The sequence below is a fragment of the Anomaloglossus baeobatrachus genome, chromosome 4 (assembly GCF_048569485.1).
Source record: "Anomaloglossus baeobatrachus isolate aAnoBae1 chromosome 4, aAnoBae1.hap1, whole genome shotgun sequence".
Classification (NCBI taxonomy): domain Eukaryota; kingdom Metazoa; phylum Chordata; class Amphibia; order Anura; family Aromobatidae; genus Anomaloglossus; species Anomaloglossus baeobatrachus.
The window spans coordinates 531732231-531758235 of record NC_134356.1 but is presented as its reverse complement, the minus strand read 5'-3'; the positions used below and the strand labels follow the sequence as shown (position 1 = coordinate 531758235).

At 42.8% G+C, this 26005-nt stretch overlaps 1 protein-coding gene across 2 annotated transcripts in view; it reads left to right on the top strand.

Moving 5' to 3' along the window:
* RHCG (Rh family C glycoprotein) overlaps positions 1-14608 on the top strand; it is a 217559-nt gene extending 202951 nt beyond the window's left edge. For both annotated transcript variants that reach the window (XM_075345938.1, XM_075345937.1), the window contains exons 8-10: positions 2359-2483; positions 3438-3511; positions 7497-14608. In XM_075345938.1, coding sequence (XP_075202053.1) covers positions 2359-2483; positions 3438-3511; positions 7497-7592 — 295 coding nt within the window. In that variant the 3' untranslated portion in view covers positions 7593-14608. The remainder of the gene's footprint in view (positions 1-2358; positions 2484-3437; positions 3512-7496) is intronic.
* The last annotated feature ends 11397 nt before the right edge of the window (positions 14609-26005 follow it).

The following is a 26005-nucleotide window of genomic DNA, read 5'->3' as shown; positions in this document are numbered from 1 at the left end:
GGCAGATCAAAGTATTGTAGTGCACCTGTGCAGGATCAGTGAGTGTGTATGACGTAGCTGCATCATGCACACAGGCTTCAGAAAGAGGATGAAGATGGCCGAAAGGGGAGGCGCCCGCAGCGGACAACAGAGACGCCCATAAGGCCCACCGCGTGACTGTTAGGTGAGTATTATAAAGTGTTTTTAATGTTATACCCCGGCCTGGGCTCTTATATACAGTATTCTAACATGCTGTATATAAGAGCCCGGTGGTGGTGGCCGCAGCTTATAGGCCAAAAAAGTGGTGGCAGGTTCCCTTTAACTAATACTGCTTTCTTCATTTAATGCTAATTTCTAGAACCTCCAATGTTTAGGGAAGAGTTGTCAGCGTAAATGTAGTGTTTTTATGTTGTCTTGCTCCATGCTCTTCCTCATCACACTTCTGGGTGTAGCAAGTGGTGGCCACAGGCAAGAGCTGGAGATTAGAGGGTGCCTACCTTGAAACTTCGAGCATGCACTGGATAACTTCAGTGTCCGTGTGCATGCACATGAACATGGATTTGGGTTTAGGGACTGCTCACTGTGGTAAGAGAACACTCTCTATTATGATCATCCACAGCTCTGGATCTTCAAATCGGAGGGCGTAACAGTGCACCACGCTATTGTCAGTGCATCAAAACTCCCTCATTTGCATATGGATTCAATGTGTAATTATCTGAAACTACAACACTAAAATGTATATTACTTGTATAGTTTATATAAGTGGTAAGTTCCCTATAAAAATGTTTAAATAACTGAATTTACATTTGGAGGTTGACTATTTAAACTGCTTCTACTAAAAGTTAGGACTGTTTTCTGTTTATTTTTTTTCTTTATTGGAATTAGTTTTTCTTTTGTTTTTGTTTTGTTTTTTTATTGGAATTAGTTTTTTTGTTTTTTTTTGTTTAAATATTTTATATATCAGGGCTAAATAGATTCAGTTTATTAGTGTTTCGGATTCCTGCTCAGTCAGTATTAGGTTTTTTACATGAAATAAAAAAAAGGTGAAAATCAAGTTTAAAGTGATATTTTATGCATTATTGGCCCGATTTATCCTTTTTTCTAAACTTTTATTTATGCCAAATTCATCCAACTGGTGTACACAAGTAATAAACTTTGAGCAAACCCCAAATTATTTTTTTGTCTTTAAGTAGGTTTGCGACATTTTTGTAGAAAAAAAATCAACTTTTGCAAGATGCCCAAAATTTTTTCCAAAATAGCTGGTGCACACTCTAGGGGGGGTAGGGGGGACTCAAGTTATATGAAATTTCACAACTTTTTTTTTTTAAAAAGTCACATTTGATGAATTAGTGTAAAACAACTGGAAGAGCCACAATGACATTAAAATCAGAAAACTTACAAGACTCAGCCTGAAAAAAGGTCAAATAATTTGATGAATTTGTCACAAATCAAAAGGTCACTAATTGAAAAATACACCAAAAAAACCTGGCAGAAACGCAATGATAAATCGAAAATTTGATTTCTTAGCAGGGGTGAAAAAATTCTCTCTAGTAGTGTTATACAGTAATGAAATTGCATCTTTTAATGTACAAATGTGAAAAAAATGGAAATTCTCATTTTAGATAAAAAGGAAACTTAATATTAAATGGGTTTTCTCAACATGACAGATGGTTAAAGGGAACCTGTCACCAGATTTGGTGATTATAGGCAGCCGCCACCACCAGTGGGCTCTTATATACAGCATTCTAACATCCTGTATATAAGAGTCCAGGGAACTGTGTAGAACGTAAAAATCACCTTATAATACTCACCTAACAGTCGGATGGGTGACTCCGTTCTCCAGGTCCGGTGCCTGAGCAGGGCAAATCAAAGTATTGTAGTGCGCCTGCGCGGGATCTCAATGCCGACGCATGTGCATGACTTAGGAAGCATCATGCACCCAGGCTTCAGAAGATGGAGGACAAAGATGGCTGGAAGAGGAGGCGCCGGACCCGGAGAATTGAGACACCCATCCGACCGGTCTGCAAGCACCGACCGTTAGGTGAGTATTATAAAGGGATTTTTACGTTCTACACAGCGGTCTGGGCTCTTATATACAGCATGTTAGAATGCTGTATATAAGAACTCATTTGTGGTGGCCACAGCTTATAGTCACCAAATCTGGTGACAGGTTCCCTTTACATTATATATCAGTTATAGTACAGAAATTTTAGTTCATTATTAGAATTTGTGAGATACCTGAAAATTGTTATACATTGTAGTTAGTCATCAAATCCTACATTTCAGTTGACTTTACATAGTCAAATAACATACTTTAAAGTGCACCTCAGTTCCTTTCATGTAAAGGACATCTGTAATTACACTATTTTTTTTTTTTAGTTTGATAGAGATGTTCGGATTTACAGGAGAATATGCATCAAGAACTCCCAGCATACAAGGAGGGTATCAGGCTGCCGGTATCGCTGTGTCCCTGGCATTTGCCTTTGTGGGCGGTACATTAGTAGGTAAGGAAAAGCTCTTTTTCACTACAAGCCTTCAATTGTAGGAAGTATCACGCTATGTTCACAGAATTTTGAAGATTTTTTTTAATTGATCTGCTCCAAAATCTTCCTCAAAAACTGCATATACTTTTCTGTCCGTGTCCACTCCAGCATATACCGCACCCTCCTGTCTGTGTCCACCCCTGCATATGCTCTTCTGTCTGTGTCCTCCACTTCTGTCTGTGTCCCCCCTGCCTATACTCTTCTGTCTGTGTCCACCCCTGTTTATACTTTTCTTTCTATACCCACCTCTGCATATACTCCTCTGTTTATGCCCATCCCTGCATATACTCTTTTGTCTGTATCCAGCCCTTCTGTCTGTGTCCAGCTCTACCTATACTCTTTTGTTTGTTTCCTCCCCTGCCTATACTCTTCTGTCTGTCCCCAACCCTGCATATATTCTTCTGTCTGTGTCCACCCCTGCCTATACTCCTTTGTCTATGCCCCCCCAGGCATATACTCTTTTGGCTGTGTCCACCCCTTTACTCCATGTCCCCCACTGCTTTTACTGTTTTTTTTTAATGTGTCCACCCCTGCATATACTCTTCTGTCTATGCTTACCCCTATATATACTCTTCTTTTTGTGTCCACCCCTTCTGTTTCCACCACTGCATATACCCTTCTGTCTATGCCCAGCCCTGCATACCCCTGCATACTTTTTTTGTGTCCACCCCTGCATATACTCTTCTGTCTATCCAAAACTGCATAAACTCTTCTATCTGTGTGCACAGCTGCATATTCTATCACCACAAACTGCCCAACAACTGTTCTACTGAATCTTTTCAGTACATAACAAACAGGAACTACCGCTATAAACACTGAACATGTGCTATTGGCAGCAATCTCAGTAGTTCTACAGTATGACACATGTTCTCAAGAAATGTATCTAGTTAATGTTACTCTTTTCAACTCATGTAGGACTTTTCCTGAAGCTGCCAATTTGGGGGCAACCATCAGACGAGAACTGCTTTGATGATGTTGTGTACTGGGAGGTAAGAGTCACTGTATAGTATTACAACTACTACAAAAAATAAGCTTGATCATATTAATCTGACTGACGTCATAAGTTTTACAATTCATCAGTAACACATTTTATATTTATATACTGTGTATATATATGTATATATATATATATATATATATATATATATATACAGTATATATATATATATATATATATATATATATATATATATATATACACGCACACATATATACATATACATACATACACACAGTATATAGAGGATATATCAACAGGCTTCCTGGAGGAGTTGATGAAGACGTAGTAGCTGCCAAAAAATGTCATTCATATATTGAGCAATTGAGGGAAACCAAAGCAAATTGACATATTGGTAATATCCTGGAGTAGAAAATCACAGAAATTGTGGAGCCCATGTTATAATACTCTACTTATGTTAAAACATGAATTATAATTCTTTATTTGCATTGATCTTTGTTGCCACCTATTGTGTTGATGTAATTTTAAGATTCTAGATTTTCATCAATTAAATAAAATTATAATTGTGTTTCCAAAATGCAAAAAAAAGACAACATGGAAATGTTGGAAAATGTATGCTAAGTTATAGGGTCAATTCTTTTTGGTCCATTATAGGAATGTTATATATTGTGGCAATACATATTAGTGATTTTTTTCAGAAATGTAAGTGAAAGATATTGTATATTTATTTGCATTTTTGGGTACACAATTAACAATTTCTATAATTGATGAAAAATAAAAAAATTAAAATTACATTTTGGCAACAAAGCTCACTACAAATAGAGAATTATAAGCCATATTTGGCTGGAATCATCAAATATTAGTTACAGCTAAAGAAGCTACATTAGACAACTTGCCTCTGACTTATATGTAGTGTATAATCAGAAAATAACTTAATGTTTAAGGCTATGTTCACACAGTGCATCTTTTCTAACCATAAAGATGCAGCGTTTTTGACCCCAAAAAACGCAGCCGTGGCAAAAACGCATCAAAAATTGTTTACTGCATTTTGCCCAATGTGTTTCTTAAGTCAAATCTATTAACTGGAAAGGCTCAAAAACGCAAAATGAGTTGCCATGCTGCATCTTCAAAAACACAGCCAAGATGCAGACAAAAAAAAATTTGCCCAGTGTGGATAGCAAAATAGAAATCTCATAGACTTTGCTGGGGGAAGAAAATGCAAGCATCTTTGTGACCGCAAAAATGCAATAAAATATGCAGTGTGTGAACATAGCCTAAGTCAGGTTTTTGCATTACATGTAGGTTTTAAAAAAAAAAGTAGTCCTGCAATTTTCACACTGGACACTGTGGATTTTTAAGACATACCTCTTGTTCTTTCAAGAAGAGTTTACAGCAAGGTTCCAGAGTAACATAAGTGGGATTATGACAGGTAACACCTACATAGACGGCTGATCACACAGGATCCAACAATTACAATATGTGATATCACAGCTCACCTGCTCCTCCTCTCTTCACAATGATCTTTGCAGTAGCTCATTTCATACACCAATACAATAGACAGGATCAGCTGTGATCATTTTTGCTCGCTACATTTGTTGTTTCCTGAAATGATAATTGGAAGTTAAAGTCTCAAAAAAGACAGTGGCCAGATTTAAAATTACTCCATTTCCTATTTGAATTGATATAGATTGTGACATTTTAAAAAAGAATACCCAAAACAATCCTAATTTAAACAATAGGTCATTTTCTGTTGACCCATTTCTTTTAACTTATCTTCACTATGTGATGTATACAATATAAATTGGGGGGATTAGCTCTGGTAGGCCGTGGCAGGTACACAGTAAAGAGGCCCACACAGGTTTCCAGCTAAACTCAAGGTTTTATTCACAGTAGTAGTAAAATGAAAAACGTACATCAGACAGGAATGCAAAGCAAAAGTCCAGCTTATCAAATGTCATAGATTAGGACCCGGATGTGCCAGTCCGTTCAGGTATGATGTTCCCAGAAACCATACTTCAGCTTTTCCAGCCAAAACACCACCACACACTGAGGAGTACGGGATGATTATTTATACTGTCCTCTTAATTCCTTCAGCTGTCTAACCCAGCATTGCCCCAAAAACCCGGAATGGCAGAGAAGGTCCAGAGGCCAGGCCTTTACCTCTTCTCTGCTGCTCCCCAGTGTCAGAGAAATGGGAGAAATATATCTTCAATCTACCACCATACCCCTTACTGCGTCACAACATATATTATAATATATATATATATATATGTATATATATATATATATGTAGTACAGACCAAAAGTTTGGACACACCTTCTCATCTCTAGAACAACTGTTAAGAGGAGATTTTGTGCAGCAGGCCTTCATGGTAAAATAGCTGCTAGGAAACCACTGCTAAGGACAGGCGACAAGCAGAAGAGACTTGTTTGAGCTAAAGAACACAAGAAATGGACATTAGACCAGTGGAAATCTGTGCTTTGGTCTGATGAGTCCAAATTTGAGATCTTTGGATCCAACCACTGTGTCTTTGTAGAAATGGTGAACGGATGGACTCTACATGGCTGGTTCCCACCGTGAAGCATGGAGGAGGAGGAGGTGTGATGGTGTGGGGGTGCTTTGCTGGTGACACTGTTGGGGATTTATTCAAAATTGAAGGCATACTGAACCAGCATGGCTACCACAGCATCTTGCAGCGGCATGCTATTCCATCCGGTTTGCGTTTAGTTGGACCATCATTTATTTTTCAACAAGACAATGACCCCAAACACACCTCCAGGCTGTATAAGGGCTACTTGACTAAGAAGGAGAGTGATGGGATGCTACGCCAGATGACCTGGCCTCCACAATCACCAGACCTGAACCCAATCGAGATGGTTTGGGGTGAGCTGGACCGCAGAGTGAAGGCAAAAGGGCCAACAAGTGCTAAGCATCTCTGGGAACTCCTTCAAGACTGTTGGAAAACCATTACCGGTGACTACCTCTTGAACATCATCAAGAGAATGCCAACAGTGTGCAAAGTAGTAAGGAAAGCAAAAGGTGGCTACTTTGAAGAACCTAGAATATAAGACATATTTTCAGTTGTTTCACAGTTTTTTAAGTATTTCATTGCACATGTTTTAAATCATGGTTTTCATGCCTTCAATGTGAATCTACAATTTTAAGAGTCCTGAAAATAAAGAAAACTCTTTGAATGAGATGGTGTGTCCAAACTTTTGGTCGGTACTGTATATGTATATATATATATATATATATCTATATATATATATAAAAATCTATATATATATATATATATAAAATTTTATTACACAACTAGTTCAACAAATGTCCCCATGCTGTAATCACAGTTCCAGCAGGGTATGTGCATATGATCAGTGTTAGCAGCGTTTTGGATGCAACGTGTTTTTGCTGCACTGTACGGTACAAGCACAGTGTATGGGATTGATAGAAGTCTCCTGCCCACTATGCTTCTCACTACGCAGCATAAAGTGACTTGCGGAGCGGTTTCACGAGCCACAGCATGTCAATTTATGCTTGTGGGGATGCAATTCTTCTTAGCGGAAGAACACAGCGAATATCCCCTGCACCCAGAATCCTGATCGTGGGCACCAATGCTGCGTACTCCTGTGCAGAAAACCCGTGTGTCCGCAAGCGTCTAGAATGCAGTGTCTTCTGATCGCGTGCACATAGCCTAAGGTTTGTCTAATACATACCTCTGCCTCATATTAGGATTTAGGACTTTCTACCTAAGCAGAGTCCCAAGAGTAAATATTAAGTTACTCTAGAATCAGCCAAAACATGACATGTTTTATATAAGAATGTTCCTGTTTTACAAGTAGGGAACTGCCGACAGGATCATTTGTGTAATAATTTTAAATGAACAGTGACCACAATGTCATGTCATTGGTTGTCGATACTGCGCATAATCCAGTACAGTATTCAGTTCTGTTAGTCTATGGCAACTAAGTTCCTAAATTAGGGATTCAATGCTATTTTTATTGTTCTATCTCCATAGATTCCTGGAGAAGATGATGAAGCTGAAGAATTGGGCGTTGCCAAACATTATGTCACCCATATACTGGAGCAATTTAAGGAAATCAATTCAAACTGATCCATTTGTCAATGTCCCGCAATAACATGTCATGCAAACTGGCCTCTTGTTTTTTGTACCACGTTTTTTGCAGTTGATCTTTATAGATTTTGTTCTAGTTAATCCAAACATGGTGGATTTGCTGTAAATGTGTGGAGCAGATATAATAATGAAAATCCTCAGAAAATCAAGGTTTAACACAGATAAAACGCATTTTAAAAGCACTATCCATATGTAACAGAAAGACGAGCATGTTATCAATTTTTAAATCTGCAGCATGCTCAATCTGTGGGGAAAATGTCACATATTTTCAACACAGATTTCATCCCTTCAGTGTACAGGGGTAAAATCTGTTATGAATCCTGCAGCATAATTTGCACTGAAATTAGTATATAACATATGAATATTGGAATGGTATCATTGCTGACTTGTGTTGAGATCTGGATTAGCATTAGGGTTTGTGCAGACAATTATATTATAAGTCCGCGTTCTACGGACAAAACATGGGTCACAGCTCACACTCGGACCCACACTATTCACTGAGGCTGTGCACACAGAATGGTTCTATAAATTGCAGCATGTGCGACTTGCCTCTGAGAATTGGATACCACTCAGGCATTTAAGTCTATAAGTCAATGAAAAAAAATCGGACTGCACTAGGATGATATCTAAATATCGTCTAATTTTCACAAACTGTCAGAATGGAGAAAATGGAGAAACTTATTTTCTATCTTCTCTACATCCGAGAAAAATGGATCCCACTCTGATCAGCATCTGATTAGCATGATTTTTCTCAGATGTAGAAAATACACTTGTGTGAATGAGCCCTTAATGTGTCTAATTATTGCTTCAGTTAAAACAAATCTGTCATAAGATTCTTGCTGCCTGCACTACCTGCTTCAGAAACTGGCTGCATTATTACAGCCATGTATGTTTAAAGCCTGCTTTACACCATACGATCCAGCATACAATATCGTATGCGATCGTACCCACCCCCATCGTATGTGCGGCACGTTCAATTTGTTGAACGTGTCGCACATGAATAACCCCCCGTCACACGTACTTACCCGTCCATACGACCTCGATGTGGGCGGCGAACATCCACTTCCTGGAGTGGGAGGGACGTTCGGCGTCACATTAACGTCACGCAGCAGCCGGCCAATAGAAGCGGAGGGGCGGAGATGAGCGGGACTTAAACATCCCGCCCACCTCCTTCCTTCCACATTGCCGGCGGGAGCCGCAGGACGTAGGTAAGATCTGTTCATCGTTCCCGGGGTGTCACACACTGCGATGTGCGCTACCCCGGGTATGATAAACAACCTCACGTTCAATTTTTAGGAATTGAACGATGTGCATGCGATGAACGTTTTACCGTTCAATCGCAATCGCACGTAGCTGTTACATGCTACAATGTAACTTACGATGCCGGATGTGCCTGACTTACGACGTGACCCCGCCGACACATCGTAAGATATATTGTAGCGTGTAAACGCCCATAAGAGAGAAGGAAAACATACCTTACAAACACTGCTAGGTACTATGCATATCTCATACCAGGCTCCCTTTAATGTAGTACTCCCAACAAATATTGTTTGTACATATAAAGCGCAGTCACTCTTCAGTAATGTTCTGACTGTGTAATTTGTTTAATCCTAGCTCAGTTACATTAATATATTTCCCCCTTTCATAAACTGACAACTAAGTCATGTGATCTCCAATCTGAGAACTAGTCTAGTTCATGTGCTCATGTGCAGAAATAGAGTCGTCTTTTTATTTCCTTTGAAATATAGGATGATATAATCACCAACTAAATGCCAACTGGCAGCAGTCAGACATCTCTGCAAGCAACTCCACCCTCCATGTTCCTCTGTATAGATCCCAGCTGACAGGGTGCAACCTACCTCAAGCAGGTGGCGGAGGAGTCAGACTGAAGCTCCAGCATGTAGTCTATACTAGTGCTCCCCAACTCCTGTCCTCAAGCCCAATCAACAGTGTATGTTTTCAGGATTTCCTTAGTATTGCACAGCTGATAATTTAATCACCTACACAGGTGATGATTCTAATACCTGTGTAATACTAAGGAAATCCTAAAAATATGCACTGTTTGTGGCCTTGAAGACTAGAGTTGGGCAACACTAGTCTATACACTGAACAAAAATATAAATGTAATTAATTTTTTTTCTCCTAGTTTTCATGAGCTGAACAGATCTTAGACTTTTTCTATGTACACAAAAGGCATTTTCTCTCAAATATTGTTCACAAATTTGTCTAAATCTGTGTTAGGCCTTTTTCACACGTTTGTGATTTTGGCGCATGTGTGTTCTCTGTTTGCTATCCGTGATAGAACAAGAAGATTAGGCACTCCTATACTCACCGGTCCACACCGCTGCTCTCCGTGGTGCTGATGTATACAGGTCTGCTGTCTCACCGCTGCTGTTACTTTCAGGTCATGGTGCAGTGAATATTTGTGAGCATAATTAGCCGGCCTGGAAGCAGGAGACAGCAGACTACATTTATATTTTTGTTCAGTGTACTAAGCTTGTGTTCTTTGCTTCAGTTTTCTAAATTTACCGTAAAATTGTTGCAGTTTGGTTGGTGATTAAGAAAAAAAAAACAAAACCCACAAGGAAACCTCATTGTATGAACACACTGCAAAGTCTTGAAAACGATCTAACAGAAAAACACTAAAAAACACTGAATTACAGTATAGCTTTAATTTTTCATAAGCAGAAGACAAAATGAAAGCTGCACTGTGATTGCTTGCTGTAGAGAGTGAAGACAGTTTAATGATGCGCAAAGACAGTTTAATGATGCGCTTTGAGTCCATTGTGAGAAAAGCGCAACAAAAATGTTTATTGTTCATTTCTGTTAGGCCTCCGGCACGTGTTTGTCATTTTTTACACGTACCGGCGGCACGGAGACACGTACAGCAATGCTACCCTATGGTAGCAGGCACACACACGTAAAACCACACGGAACGTGTGTCCGTGTGCGTTTGTACGTGTGTGCGTTTTTCAAAGCGCTGACATGTCCGTTTTTTCGCCGGCAGCACAGGTGTCACACGGCCCGCACCCGTACTACACGGGTGTAGTGTGGATGCAGTCCCGTGTGACACGCGCCGGAGAAAACACACGTGTCAGTGAAAAATAAAAAAAACATTAATTCACCTTCTCCTGCCCTCCTGTCTCTGCCGCTGCTGCCTCTTGCTGCCGACCGCCGCTCATTATTCTCATTGAATATTCACTTCACTGTCTGGCAGCAGCAGCAGCGGGGAGACGGGAGGGCTGGAGACCGAGGATCAGCACCACGGACAGCAGCGCGGACATCAGGAAGGACCAGGTGAGTATAATAATTACCTTTTCTACGTGTGCTATCGCGGATAGCACACATAGAACACACGTGGCCCGCACGTACCAGAGACACGTACTTACCTGCACGCAACACGCAGGGGAAATACGTGTCTCTCGGCACGTGCGTGAATTTCACGTGAATGTGGCAGAGGCCTTAGGCTGTATGCATATAACATCTTTTCAAGTTGATTCTGCGCGTAATCCACCTGAACAAGTGCTGGAAAAGTGCCCCATAAAATGACATTGCTGTGCAGGTGTCCTGTCTTTTGCATCTGTGCAGATGTTACATCTTTTAACCACTTCACAATTTGGAAACCTTGAAGTGGTTAAAAGTAGTTACATGCCCAATTTTAGGTTGCAACAACCAGGAAGTCGCCTATTCCCTGTGTGAATATAGCATCTGCTCCTGTTTTTCTGACATTAAAAGGGTGTACCCATGAAAGACATTATTTACCTATCCAAAAGATATGTAATAAATGTCTGATCATTATGGCCCCACCTGTAGGACCCCTGACAATCATTAGATTGGGGGTCTTGATACTCTTCACTGTGGTTAAATTGAATGCAGTACCGTGACTGTGCATGTCTAAGGAACCTCTTGAAATAGCTGAATTTTGTACTCAACTACTTGTGTGGAGCATAGACATGAAAGGAGCAAAAGTATATGACCTCAGTGAGGATGAGTGGATAACTGGTACTCACACTCTGGTGATGGGGATGGCTTATCGGTAGATATTTAAGGGCTCGCTCACATGAGCATTAAAATCAGACAAGTGCAATGCGAGAAAATCTCACATCGTACTCGGACCAATGTTAGTCAATGAGGCAGAGCAGATCTGTGATTTTTCTCTCATGCCAAATTGGCATGAGCAAAAAATTATAGCATGTTGCGATTGGCAGTGTATTTCGGATCACACACACCCATACAAGTCTATGGCTGTGTGTAAAATATCGGAGTGCACTCAGATGTCATCAGGACAGTCCAATATACGTAGAGACGGGCAATGGAGGAGATGAAGCTCTCCCATCAGACGCTATACACTAATGTGACCCCAACCTAATTCTGTAAATGGGTGATTGATGTCTTCTCTGGCCATACTCCTTTTATCTATTTTTCACAGAAGAATAGCGAGGCTCGGAATGTCATCTACACCTATACTAATATATGTAATTGGAGCCAATATAACCAGCACCAGGCCGTTTTCTACAGTAAAACACAATATTTTGCTGACAGTGAAAGCTCTGTTGTGATTTACATACTTAGTAAAATAGAAATTGAAAGCAATATGCCTCAAAGTTAAAGGAGTTGTCCAGTTGTTGTAAAATATGTGGAAAGAGAGGCCAAGTTATGAAATAATATTATTTAAAAAACCCTTACTGATCCCCTCTTCAATCCCCTGGCAGTCGATTGCAGATACTATGGTGGTCCCAGTCATATGACACTGCAGCAAATTTCTGGCCTCAGCTATCACATGCTGTTCTTATTGGCATCATGACCCGGCACTAAACGGTGACGTCAGTAGCACCGCCTGTACCCACTGAGGCTACTGTTGACTGCAGAGGTCACATTCTGGCAGGAACCACAGGAGTATCTCAATTTCACATGAGTGAAATATGTAGTGTTATTTTTTTATTTTATAACATCAGCTTGCTTTTTTTTTCCCCTGAAATTGGATAACTTATTTAAAGGCCTATCCTCAAGTTTGGAAATTATTCCCTATAATTGGGTCCGACCCCACCCACCAATCCCGGAATGCAGGGCTCTGAGCCCCATGTGAATCGAGCAGGAGATGATCATGCGCACCCATCCTTGCTGAGATAGAAATCAGAGCCAAAGTCAGAAGATAAAATCATATTATCATAGTTTTTTAAGGTTGAAGGGAGACTCTAAGGCGGGCTTTGCACACTACGACATCGCAGGTGCGATGTCGGTGGGGTCAAATTGAAAATGACGTACTTCCGGCATCGCATGCGACATCGTAGTGTGTAAAGGTTCGATGATACGATTAACGAGTGCAAAAGCGTCGTAATCGTATCATCGGTGCAGCGTCGGCGCAATCCATAATTACGCTGACGCGACGGTCCGATGTTGTTCCTCGGTACTGCGGCAGCACACATCGCTGTGTGTGAAGCCACAGGAGCGAGGAACATCTCCTACCGGCGTCACCGCGGCTTCCGTAGGATATGCGGAAGGAAGGAGGTGGGCGGGATGTTTACATCCCGCTCATCTCCGCCCCTCCGCTCCTATTGGCCGCCTGCCGTGTGACGTCGCTGTGACGCCGCATGACCCGCCCCCTTAATAAGGAGTCGGGTCGCCGGCCAGAGCGACGTCCCAGGACAGGCGAGTCCATGTGAAGCTGCTGTAGCGATAATGTTCGCTACGGCAGCTATCACAAGGATATCGCAGCTGCGACGGGGGCGGGGACTATCGCTTGGCATTGCAGCATCGGCTTGCGATGTCGCAGCGTGCAAAGTACCCCTAAGTCCAACTAGTTCAACCCGTAGTCTAACATGTTGATCCAGAGGAAGGCAAAAAAAAAAAAATCAGATGACACATTAAACTGTAAGATTTTTGCTAATCGCATTGTTGTTCCAAAGAACTTGTGAGGGTCCAACCACCATATACAACAATATCTACTTCTTGTATGGCAAGAATATTGGTAGGTATGTGCGTATTACCAGTTTTGCAAAGTATTATGAGTACATTTTAACCTAATATCACAAGTGCGTGTTAAAACTACCATGCAAGTCTAAAAACTGGAAGGTTTCCTGCTCAGTGCTGCCACCTAATAAGAAATAAATGTGCTATATTATTGATGGTGACAACGTATATGTATTCAATCTATAGACTAAAGGGGGCTTTACACGCTGCGACATCGCTAATGCGGAGTCGTTGGGGTCACGGAATTTGTCACGCACATCCGGCCGCATTAGCGATGTTGCTGCGTGTGACACCGATGAGCGATTTTGCATCGTTGCAAAAACGTGCAAAATCGCTCATCGGTGACATGGGGGTCCATTCTCGATTATCGTTAATGCAGCAGTAACGATGTAGTTCGTCGCTCCTGCGGCAGCACACATCACTATGTGTGACGCCGCAGGAACGAGGAAGCTCTCCTTACCTGCCTCCCAGCCGCTATGAGGAAGGAAGGAGGTGGGCGGGATGTTACGTCCCGCTCATCTCCACCCCTCCGCTGCTATTGGGCGGCCGCTCAGTGACGTCGCTGTGACGCCGCACGGACCGCCCCCTTAGAAAGGAGGCGGTTCGCCGGTCACAGCGACGTCGCCGGGCAGGTAAGTAGTGTAACAGGTCTGGGCGATGTTGTGCGGCACGGGCAGCGATTTGCCCGTGTCGCGCAACAGATGGGGGTGGGTACCCACATTAGCGATATCGGGACCGATATCGCAGTGTGTAAAGTAGCCTTAACTGACAAAAGTTACTGTTGTTCAGCTCCATCTTCAACTTATCACAAGGAAACCAATCATTGACAACTGTCTTCACTCCAAGAATAGTACTTGGCATGAAATGAAAGATTTTGTATGTTTTCATGGGTATCAGAGCATGAATAAATATATTTGATATTACTTCCATGTGTCATTTTGTAAGTATTACTTTATATTCTCATCTTAATTTATATCTAAGTAAACTTATATTGGTAAAACAAAGTTGATGTAATAAATGTCATTAATATAAGGAAATATTTTTACTGTTCTATATCATTAACCCCTTAAGTAGGAGCACGTATAGGTTTTCCTGCACCTGGAGCAAAAATTCAGTTTGGCACCTCCTTCTATACACATCTTAAGTGGTTTGAGTGTTCGCTGTGATCACTGTCACAAGGTGGCGCTATACTCTACTAGTATGCAGAGAATGGAGAGGTAGTCAGACAGGCTGAGATCATAAACCAGAAGGGCACGACAGTACACGGGAGGCAAACAAAGACGAGGTTGAGATACAAGCCGAAGGTCAGGGTTACAGTAGTGTATTAAGAACAACTCTCAACCAATCCATGTTAGCGATATTAAATACATACTGTAGCAAAGAGAATCAATAAGTATAGGTTTGGAAAGGACTAGGGCAAGTCGTGGTAAGTAAGAACCAAAAAAAAGAGGAAGGAACGACCAGAAGCCCAATTGCAAAGTGAAAAAAGCTTTATTAAGGTAAATGGTGAGCGGCACAATCCAAGAGACACCGATTACAGAACTCCCGGTGGATAAAAAGTCAATCACTTAGGAACCATATATTTATTCATTGTATACATAGTAGATTGAAGTAGTTATATACATGGTAGAAATGGGCAAAATTGCCGGAAACCACAGGCATATAAATATATACAAGAGCAGATGGTACAACATGTGTAACAAAAGTCACCCCGTGAACTCTATTGTATATTGAATATGAGGACCATGTCGGCCATAAAAAGAACATACAGGAGTGTATGTACAGAATATAGGGAGCAGGCGATTACATGATCAGGAGGAAGTTCAAGGTCAGAAGCCGGGAAGTCACAACAGAAACAGGAGAAGACAGGCAGAGACGAGCAAACAGCAGTCCAGAGTCGAGAGACCAAGATCTGAACACTGAGCACCATGGGAACCAACTGTAAGCATCAAGTATGACTGGCAGCATCCTGAGCTAATACGGTCTGTAAAGAAGCAGAGCAATCACCGGAAATGAGAAGCATCTGCGAGAGCACCTCCCAGGAACAGCGTGAAACCCTGTGCTGTGAAATAACCAGCAGAGCATTCATCCTTTAAAACGCTCTGCACCAAGGCAACATATACGGGCTTTGCAGGAGAGCATGGCAGAACATTACAGAATGTTATGCACAACAGAATAGTGGCACTCGTCAAATGAGAGTTCATATGGAATTTGCATAGTTGTGTATTGACTTGTTGCGCTTCCTTATTTTCTCAATGTTCAATGAAAAACTACAGGCCCTGCTTCATTCAGAGAAGCAAGAAGAGAAGCCAGATGGCACGTAAACGTATGAAAATCACATATAAGGGTTCACATGACGACCACTGGAACTGGCAAGCAGAGTCGATTTCTGACAGTGAATATATTACACACTATTAGGATTTGGCATGCTACAATCCTTGCTGAAAATTTGTTCTGGTCCGGGAAACCCCTTTAACCTATAGATCTGGTGGATATGTTAAACAGAGGTTGTAAACTTTATGTGAACAAATTATTTTCCAAGGACTTTTGTTAATTCCATAGGGTTGCAGTAATATAAGATAAAATACTAAGTTATATTCATTATCTGCAGTTCAAATGCTGCCTCTCCATTTCTGCTCCACCATTTGGTGATACACTGTAGTGATCACATATTGACTACAACTTACATGAGCGTTACATGGAATCATTAGGCTTACATTTTTTGGATTGAATACCTCATCATTACCTCCAAGCCTAGTAATTGGCTGCAGCAGTCAAGTGATGTCTACTTATAATACTATTGCTGCAGCCTGTCAGCAAAAAATGGGGTACTAATGGGGAGGCAGAGTTCGACCTGCGGAAAGATGGGTATATCTGAAATAAAGAAGAAAAATCCTTTAAAGGGCTATAAATGCAGCGAAAATATATTAATTCACAAATACATTTACACACACATACAGTACATATTTACTAATAGACACCCCATTTAACACAGAAAAACATACACAATAAAACTGATATGTTTACACGCTAAGGCCTCTTTCACACGTCAGTGAAAAACACACACATTTTTCACTGATGTGTTAAATACGCATATGGCCTTCCGTGTACCATGATTTTGGCACACGTGTGTTTTCCGTGTGGTATCCGTGATAGCACAAAGAGATCAGGCATTTCTATATTCATCTGTCCACGCTCCTGCTGTCCGTGGTGCTGATATTTACCGCACTGCAGTCTCCAGCCGCCGCTGTCTCCCCTCTGCTGTTACTTCCGGATCACAGTGCAGTGAATATTAATGAGCATAATTAGCCGGCCTGGAAGCAGGAGACAGCAGCGTCCGGAGACAGCATTGCTTGAGACAGGCTCGTGTGTTTTCTGGTACGTGTTAAATGGATCACACCACTGTGTGGTCTGTGTGACATCAGTGATGCCTGAGAAAAACAGATTTGTCTCTGTGCGGAACACATGGATAAACGTGTACACTGCACAGAAACACGATTAGTGAGAAATCACTGATGTGTGCGCAGACCCATTGATTTTAATGAGTCGGCATATGTCTGTGATTCTGGTACGTATAAAAACAGTAACATACGTACCAGAATCACTGACGTGTGAAGGGAACCTAACACACACAAACACTGATAATTAAATATGCAAATGCCCACATATACAGTGCCTTGAAATATTCATAGTCCATGAACATTTTTTCACATTACATCCACAAATTTAAATGTTCTTTTATTGGTATATACCAACACAAAGTACCAAGTATACATGGTTTTCTAAATATTTTGTAAATATAAATCTGAAAATTGTGATGTTCATTTGTATTCAGCCCCCCTGAGTCAATACTTTGTAGGAACACCTTTCGCTGTAATTCTTTTGGGGGATGTCTCTACCTGCTTTGCACATCTAAAGCCTAAAATGTTTCCCTTTTATTCTTTGTAAAATAGCTGTAGCTCGGTGAGAATGGATTGAGGAGTCTGTGAACAGCAATATTCAAGTCTTGCCACAGATTCTCAATGGGATTTATGTCTGGACTTTGGGCCATTTAAACAATTGAATGAATATGCTTTGATCTAAACTATTCCATTGTAGCTATGGCAGTATGTTTAAAGTTGTTATCCTGCTGTAAGATGAACCTACACTCCAGTTTCAAGCCTTTTGCAGCCTATAGCAGGTTTTCCATCAGGATTGCCTTGTAGGTAGCTCATTTATCTTCCCATCATCTTTGACCAGCTTCCCTGTCCCTGCTGAAGAAAAGGATCCTATAGCATGATACTGCCGTCACCATGCTCGTTGGTAGGGGCGGTGTTTTCAGGCAGATGTGCAGTCTTAGTTCACCCCACACATAGCATTTCGTAGTTAGCCCAAAAAGGTTGTAGCTTAGTTCCACTAACCAGAGCACCTTCTTCCATATGCAAGCTGTTTCCCCTACATGGCATATGGAAGAAGGTTAACAGCAGGGTTCAGAGTTTAGTTCCAGCTACTGCTATTAGAGATAGATGCTAGCTGGGTAACATAGCTGACATCTACTGTGTGTGAAGCTGACTTTGCTCCTGACTGAGCCCACTTCTCACACACTCCAACCTCCTCTGCAGTGTTTCCAGGACTGACGTTTTAGGTAGGAATCTCATGTGGCATTGGAAAGGAGTGAGATTCAACATTTTAAAAATAGGTTTCCTGTTTATGTGAGGGAAATCATACTCCTTTTCAGACTGACCATTTTTGCAGGCAACATCCAGTTACTTACCTCTTCCGCACCCTTAAAATAAAAAGGTAATAAGAAATAAAGGTACATTTTTTTGGAACATAGAACATTATTTGACATTGCTACGTGTGTACAGAATCAGAATGAATATCAGTATATGAATACAGTATCAGAGCTATCATCAGTGTAAAAAAACAGCATCAGAATCATCATCAGTACATAAATATATCGCTACAACTGCCATCAGTACATCAACTTAGGATTAGCACCACCATCAGTAGCTGAATACAGAACCAGAACTACATAATCACTGCAGGAATATGTTATCAGAACCACCATCAGTACATGACTGCAGCACGTTTACCATCATCAGTTAAGAAATATATCACCAGAGCCACCATCAGTGCATTAATACACCACTAAAACTGCCATCAGTACATGAATACAGCACGAGAATCACCATCATTATATGATTAAGGAACCATAATCATCATCAATACATTAATCATTAAAACCGCAATCAGTACATGAATACAGCAGCAGAACCATTATAAATACATGAATACAGCACCAGACCATCATCAGCATACAAAATAAGCATCAGAATCATCATCAGTACATGAATACAGCATCAGAACTACCATCAGTACATAAATACAAAACCTTTGCCATCAACAGTATTGAAACACAGCATCAGAATCATCATCAGTACATGAATATGTCACCAAAGCTGACATCAGTACTTGAATATAGCACCAGACCAATCAGTACATTAATACCGAACTAAAACCACATAATCAGTAGAGGAATACATTGTCAGTACATTACTGCAGCACCAGAACTATCATCATTTCAGGAATATATCAACAGAGACACCATCTGTACATGAATATAGTACTGGAGCCACAATCAGTACATGATTACAGAACTATAATCATCACTAGTATATAAAAACATAATCAAAACCTCCATCTATACATGAATACAGCACCAGAACCACACTTGGTATAGCAAAACAGCATCAGAATCATCATCAGTACATGAATACATAACCACAACTGCCATTAGTACATGAATGCAGCACCATAACTACCATCAGTACATGAATACAGAGCCACATAATCAATGCAGGAATTATTAATTAGAACCACTATCAATGCAATGACTGCAGTGCCAGAACCATCATCAGTTAAGGAATATATCACCAGAGCCACCATCAGCACATTAACCCCTTCACCCCCGGCCACTAAAACACCCTAATGACCGGGCCATTTTTTGCAATTCTGACCAGTGTCACTTTGACAGGTTATAACTCTGGAATGCTTCAACGGATCCTAGCGATTCTGAGATTGTTTTTTCGCGACATATTGTACTTCATGTCAGTGGTAAATTTAGGCCGATATTTTTTGCGTTTATTTGTGAAAATTTAGGAAATTTTGCGAAAATTTCACACTTTTCAAACTTTGAAAATTTATGCCCAGAAATCTGAGAGTTATGTCACACAAAATAGTTACTAAATAAAATTTACCACATATCTACTTTACATCAGCGCAATTTTCGAAACAAAATTTTTTTTTCGTTAGGAAGTTAGAAGGGGTCAAAGTTCATCAGCAATTTCTCATTTTTCCAACAAAATTTACAAAATAATTTTTTTTAGGGACCACATCACTTTTGAAGTGACTTTGAGAGGCCGAGGTGACAGAAAATACCAAAAAGTGACCCCATTCTAAAAACTGCACCCCTCACACTGCTCAAAACCCCATCCAAGAAGTTTATTAACCCTTTAGGTGCTTCACAGGAACCAAAGCAATGTGAAAGGAAAAAAATGAAAATTTTACTTTTTAACACAAAAATGTTACTTTAGCCATAAAATTTTCATTTTCACAAGGGAGAAAAGAGAAAGTGCACCATACAATTTATTGTGCACTTTCTCCTGAGTATGCTGATATGTGGTAAAAATCAATTGTTTGGGCGCACGGCAGAGCTCGGAAGGGAAGCAGCGCCATTTGAATTTTTGAACGCAAAATTAGCTGGACTCATTAGCGGACGCCATGTCGGGTTTGAAGACCCCTTGAGGTGCCTAAACAATGGAGCTCCCCACAAATGACCCCATTTTGGAAACTAGAGCCCTCAAATAATTTTTCTAGATGTTTGGTGAGCACTTTGAACCCCTGGGGGCTTCACAGAAGTTTATAACGTTGAGCCGTGAAAAGATTTTTTTTTTTTTTACCACAAAACTGTTGCTTCAACTAGGTAGCTTTTTTTTCACAAGGGTATTTTGAAAAAATGCAGCACAAAATGTATTGTGCATTTTCTCCTGACTGAGTACGCAGATCCCTCATATGTGGTGGAAATCAAATGTTTGGACATGGGCAGGGCTCGGAAGGCAAGAAGCGCCATTTGAATTTTTGAGTGCAAAATTAGCTGCACTCATTAGCGGACGCCATGTCGGATTTGAAGACCCCCTGAGGTACCTAAACAATGGAGCTCCCCCACAAGTGACCTCATTTTGGAAACTAGAGCCCTCAAATAATTTTTCTAGATGTTTGGTGAGCACTTTGAACACCTATGGGAATCACAGAAGTTTATAATGTTGAGCCGTGAAAAAAAAAAAAATTTTCACCACAAAACTGTTGCTTCAACTAGCTAGCTTTTTTTTCACAAGGGTATCAGGAAAAAATGCACCATGAAATTTATAGTGCATTTTTTCCTGAGTATGACGATACCTCATATGTGGTGGAAAGTAATTGTTTGGGCGCTTGGCGGGGCTCAGAAGAGAAGGAGCACCATTTGACAGCAAAATTGGTTGGAATCATTAGCGGACGCCATGTCACGTTTGGAGACCCCCTATGGTGCCTAAACAGTGGAACTCCTCCACAAGTGACTCCATTTTGGAACTAGACCCCTCAAGGAATTTATCTAGATGTTTAGCGAGCCCCAAGGGGCTCCACAGACGTTGATAATGTTGAGCCATGAATACACTTTTTTTTTTTCCACCACAAACATGTTACTTGAACCAGGTAGCTTTTTTTTCACAAGGGTATCAGGAAAAAATGCACCATAAAACGTATTGTGCAATTTCTCCTGAGTATGCAGATACCTCACATGTGGTGGAAAGTAATTGTTTGGGCACATGGTGTGGCTCAGAAGAGAAGGAGCACCATTTGACAGCAAAATTAGTTGGAATCATTAGCAGACGCCATGTCACGTTTGGAGACCCCCTATGGTGCCTAAATAGTGGTGCCCCCCCACAAATAACCCCATTTTGGAACTAGACCCCTCAAGGAATTTATCTAGATGTTTGGTGAGCCCCTTGCACCCCCAGGGGCTCCACAGAAGTTGATAACGTTGAACCGTGAAAATTATTTTAGTTTTTTTTTTTAACCACAACATTTTTGCATCAATCAGGTAGCTTTTTTTTTTACAACGGTATCAGGAAAAAATGCACCATAAAACGTATTGTGCAATTTTTCCCGAGTACGATGATACCTCATATGTGGTGGAAATCAATTGTTTAGGCGCATGGCGGGGCTCAGAAGAGAAGGAACGCCATTTGACTTTTCAAACGCACAGACGCGGTGCACTGATCGGCCGCTGCAGGACACACGGTCGGATGAAATACAAAAAGCGTCGGGGATACGGAAAAAAAAAACATCACGCCAAAAATTGAGCAGGGATGCAGATACGTTATGTGCATCCCTGATCAGCGCTTGGCGGGACGCATGGACGGATGCGATACAAAAAGCGTCGGGGATACGGAAAAAAAAAGTCACGCCAAAAATTGAGCAGGGATGCAGATACATTATGTGCATCCCTGATCAGCACTCGGCGGGATGCACGGACTGATGCGATACAAAAAGCGTTGGGGATACGGAAAAAAAAGTCCCACCAAAAACGGACCACGGATGCAGATACGTTATCTGCATCCCTGATCAGCGCTCGGCGGGACACACGGAAAGATGAGGTGTAACAATGGACAGGATACAGGAAAAAAAAAAAAAAAGTTATACTCACAGTACCCAGAGGATTAGCAGGAGGATCACTGACCAGAAGAACTGCAGGAGGAACAGAAGGCAAGCGAGATGGACAGCTTTACAAGAGCAGCAGGCGGGACGTTGGACAGCTCTGCAGAATACCCAGGAAGGACCCAGCGATGGAGGCAGATGTGATCGGGCCAGTGAAGACCTCGGACGACCCGGTGAAGACAGGTAAGAGGACGGGGGGAGAGCAGAGGGGTAGGGGGAAAGCAGTGGGGGAGTGGGGAGAGCAGAGGGGGAGTGGGATACCAGAGAAGGAGCAGCAGAAGCAGAATAGAGATCATGGGGGAGGCAGGCAGATCGCGGGGGGAGCAGATCGGGATGTCGGGGGGCAGATCGGGGAGTGGGGGGGCAGATCGCAGGGAGGCACGGGCAGGGGCCATCACGGGAGCGCGCAGGGGGCGTCACGGGAGCGCACATGGGCTGCAAGGTGAGCACAGTACTCACGTGGAGCAGGAGCTGAAGCGGTGACATCAGTGACGGCAGCAGCGGTGGCATGGTACCACAAGTACCAGCAAGTCCACGCTGCAGACATGTTAGGGGAGGGCTTCCCAGACCAGCACAGGCCTGGGGAGGGCGGCCACCTGCAGATCAGACTGCTTCACTGCACACTGATTGGAGCGATTGCGCGTCATAGCACGATCGCTCCAATCAGTGCTGCAGGGGCTGGAGGCGACATGTTTGAGGTCCACCTATGATATGCTGCAGCTGCTACAGCATCTCATAGCCGGATCTCACAGTATCGCACTAATTCAGGCATTATTTTTGCCGAAATTAGTGCGAACGATGTGGTTGGCGGTTCAGATTTGAACAGCCAATCACATCGATCGTCGTTGGGGGGTGGCGATGCCACCCCCCATGGGGTCAAGCAAAGGTCCCCTGCTGTAAGAAACAGCAGGGGACATCATTTGAAAGCCTTTGCTATGGCCACGGCAATCAAATGAACTTTAGGCAGTAAAGTTACGTCCCTGGTCGTTAAGTTACGTTAAAATAGGACGTAATTTTACTGCCCACGGTCGTGAAGGGGTTAATACTTGACCAGAACCATCATAAGTGTAGAAAAATAGCATCACAATCATCATCGGAAATGACATCAGTACATGAATACAGCACCAAAAACACCCTCCGTACATGAGTACAGAACCACAATCATTATCAATACATGAATACATCATCAAAACCAGCATCAATACCTGAAACAGTGCCAAAACCATCATAAGTACAGAATGACATCACCAGAACCACAACCAGTACATGAATACAGAACCAGAAGCACCATCAGTATAGAAATGCAGTTTCTGGGTTATGTATTTTTATTGCGTTCCTATGTAAATCATGATTGCACTTTATCTGTCATTGGTACAAGGTCTGAGAAAATAACTTTTTATTCATATAAAAATGAGAAGTCTTCCTTGCAGCTTTGGCATGACCAAGAGTTTGGTGTACTGTTTTGCCTCCTTATATGTATATTGGGTCAATTTGTTTGCTTCTGATTGAGAGTAATAGCTTTCCACAGTGAGCACTAGCTGAATACTGCTGGAATGTGTGTGTCAGATTTTAATACTTTTACACAGTTTCACATGATGCAATAAGTTTAATGGTTTCAACATTCTCATAAGATGCAGCAGTTTGACAATTGGAATGTGCAACAGGGGGCTGACACTTGCATTTTTCTCTACTATGGCATTTTCTATTTATCATCACTTCCAGAATTCTGCAACTGTCTCTGTATCACTAAGTATGCAGCACATAGTCACAATGCTAGTCACTGCACCTATTACAGTAATCTCTCTTAGCAACATACTATTTTAACTTAAGGCCCCGTCACACTAAGCAACATCGCTAGCAACATCGCTGGTAACGAACAACTTTTGTGACGTTGCTAGCGATGTTGCTGTGTGTGACATCCAGCAACAACCTGGCCCCTGCTGTGAGGTCGTTGGTTGTTGCTGAATGTCCTGGGCCATTTTTTAGTTGTTGCTGTCCCGCTGTGAAGCACAGATCGCTGTGTGTGACAGCGAGACAGCAACAACTAAATGTGCAGGCAGCAGGAGCCGGCTTCTGTAGAGGCTGGTAACCAATGTAAACATCGGGTAACCAAGAAGCCCTGTCCTTGGTTACCCGATATTTACCTTTGATACCAGCCTCCGCCGCTCTCACTGTCAGTGCCGGCTCCTGCTCTGTGCACATTTAGCTGCAGCACACATCAGGCAATTAACCCGATGTGTGCTGTAACTAGGAGAGCAAGGAGCCAGCGCTCAGTGTGCGCTGCTCCCTGCTCTGTGCACATTTAGCTGCAGCACACATCGGGTTAATTAACCTGATGTGTGCTGTAACTAGGAGACTGGGGGCTGGTCACTGGTTGCTGGTGAGCTCACCAGCAACTCGTGTAGCCACGCTCCAGCGATCCCTGCCAGGTCAGGTTGCTGGTGGGATCGCTGGAGCGTCGCAGTGTGACAGCTCACCAGCAACCTCCTAGCAACTTACCAGCGATCCCTATCGTTGTTGGGATCGCTGGTAAGTTGCTTAGTGTGACTGGACCTTTACTCCTCATCATTATCTCAACTTGGTTTCTCTCACACAGGAACCAGTCTCATTTATATAATACAGGGTTTTGGTAACTTGCAGGTTAGGGAGGAAGGGTGGGAAATATAGAGGATCAGTCTGGAGAGAAAAGACACTAAAGCAGGGGTGGGGAACCTTTTTTCTGTCGGGGGCCATTTGGAAATTTCTACCAACCTTCGGGGGCCGCACAAAATTATCAATGTTTAAATGACCCTGCTATATTGGGTGAAGCAATTAATTAACTGGGGGCATGGGGCTGGGGGCACAGACACCACACGCGGGGCTGGGGGCACAGACACCACACGCGGGGCTGGGGGCACAGACACCACACGCGGGGCTGGGGGCACAGACACCACTGGAGGGGCTGGGGGCACAGACACCACTGGAGGGGCTGGGGGCACAGACACCACTGGAGGGGCGGCACAGACACCACTGTGGGGGCGGCACAGACATCACTGTGGGGGAGGCACAGACATCACTGTGGGGGAGGCACAGACATCACTGTGGGGGAGGCACAGACATCACTGTGGGGGAGGCACAGACATCACTGTGGGGGAGGCACAGACATCACTGTGGGGGGAGGCACAGACATCACTGGGGGGGGAGGCACAGACATCACTGGGGGGAGGCACAGACATCACTGGGGGGGAGGCACAGACATCACTGGGGGGGGAGGCACAGACATCACTGGGGGGGAGGCACAGACATCACTGGGGGGGGAGGCACAGACATCACTGGGGGGGAGGCACAGACATCACTGGGGGGGAGGCACAGACATCACTGGGGGGGGAGGCACAGACATCACTGGGGGGGAGGCACAGACATCACTGGGGGGGAGGCACAGACATCACTGGGGGGGAGGCACAGACATCACTGGGGGGGAGGCACAGACATCACTGGGGGGGGAGGCACAGACATCACTGGGGGGGAGGCACAGACACCACGGGGGGGAGGCACAGACATCACTGGGGGGAGGCACAGACATCACTGGGGGGAGGCACACACGACTGGGGGGGCTGCACACACGACTGGGGGGGCTGCACACACGACTGGGGGGGCTGCACACACGACTGGGGGGGCTGCACACACGACTGGGGGGGCTGCACACA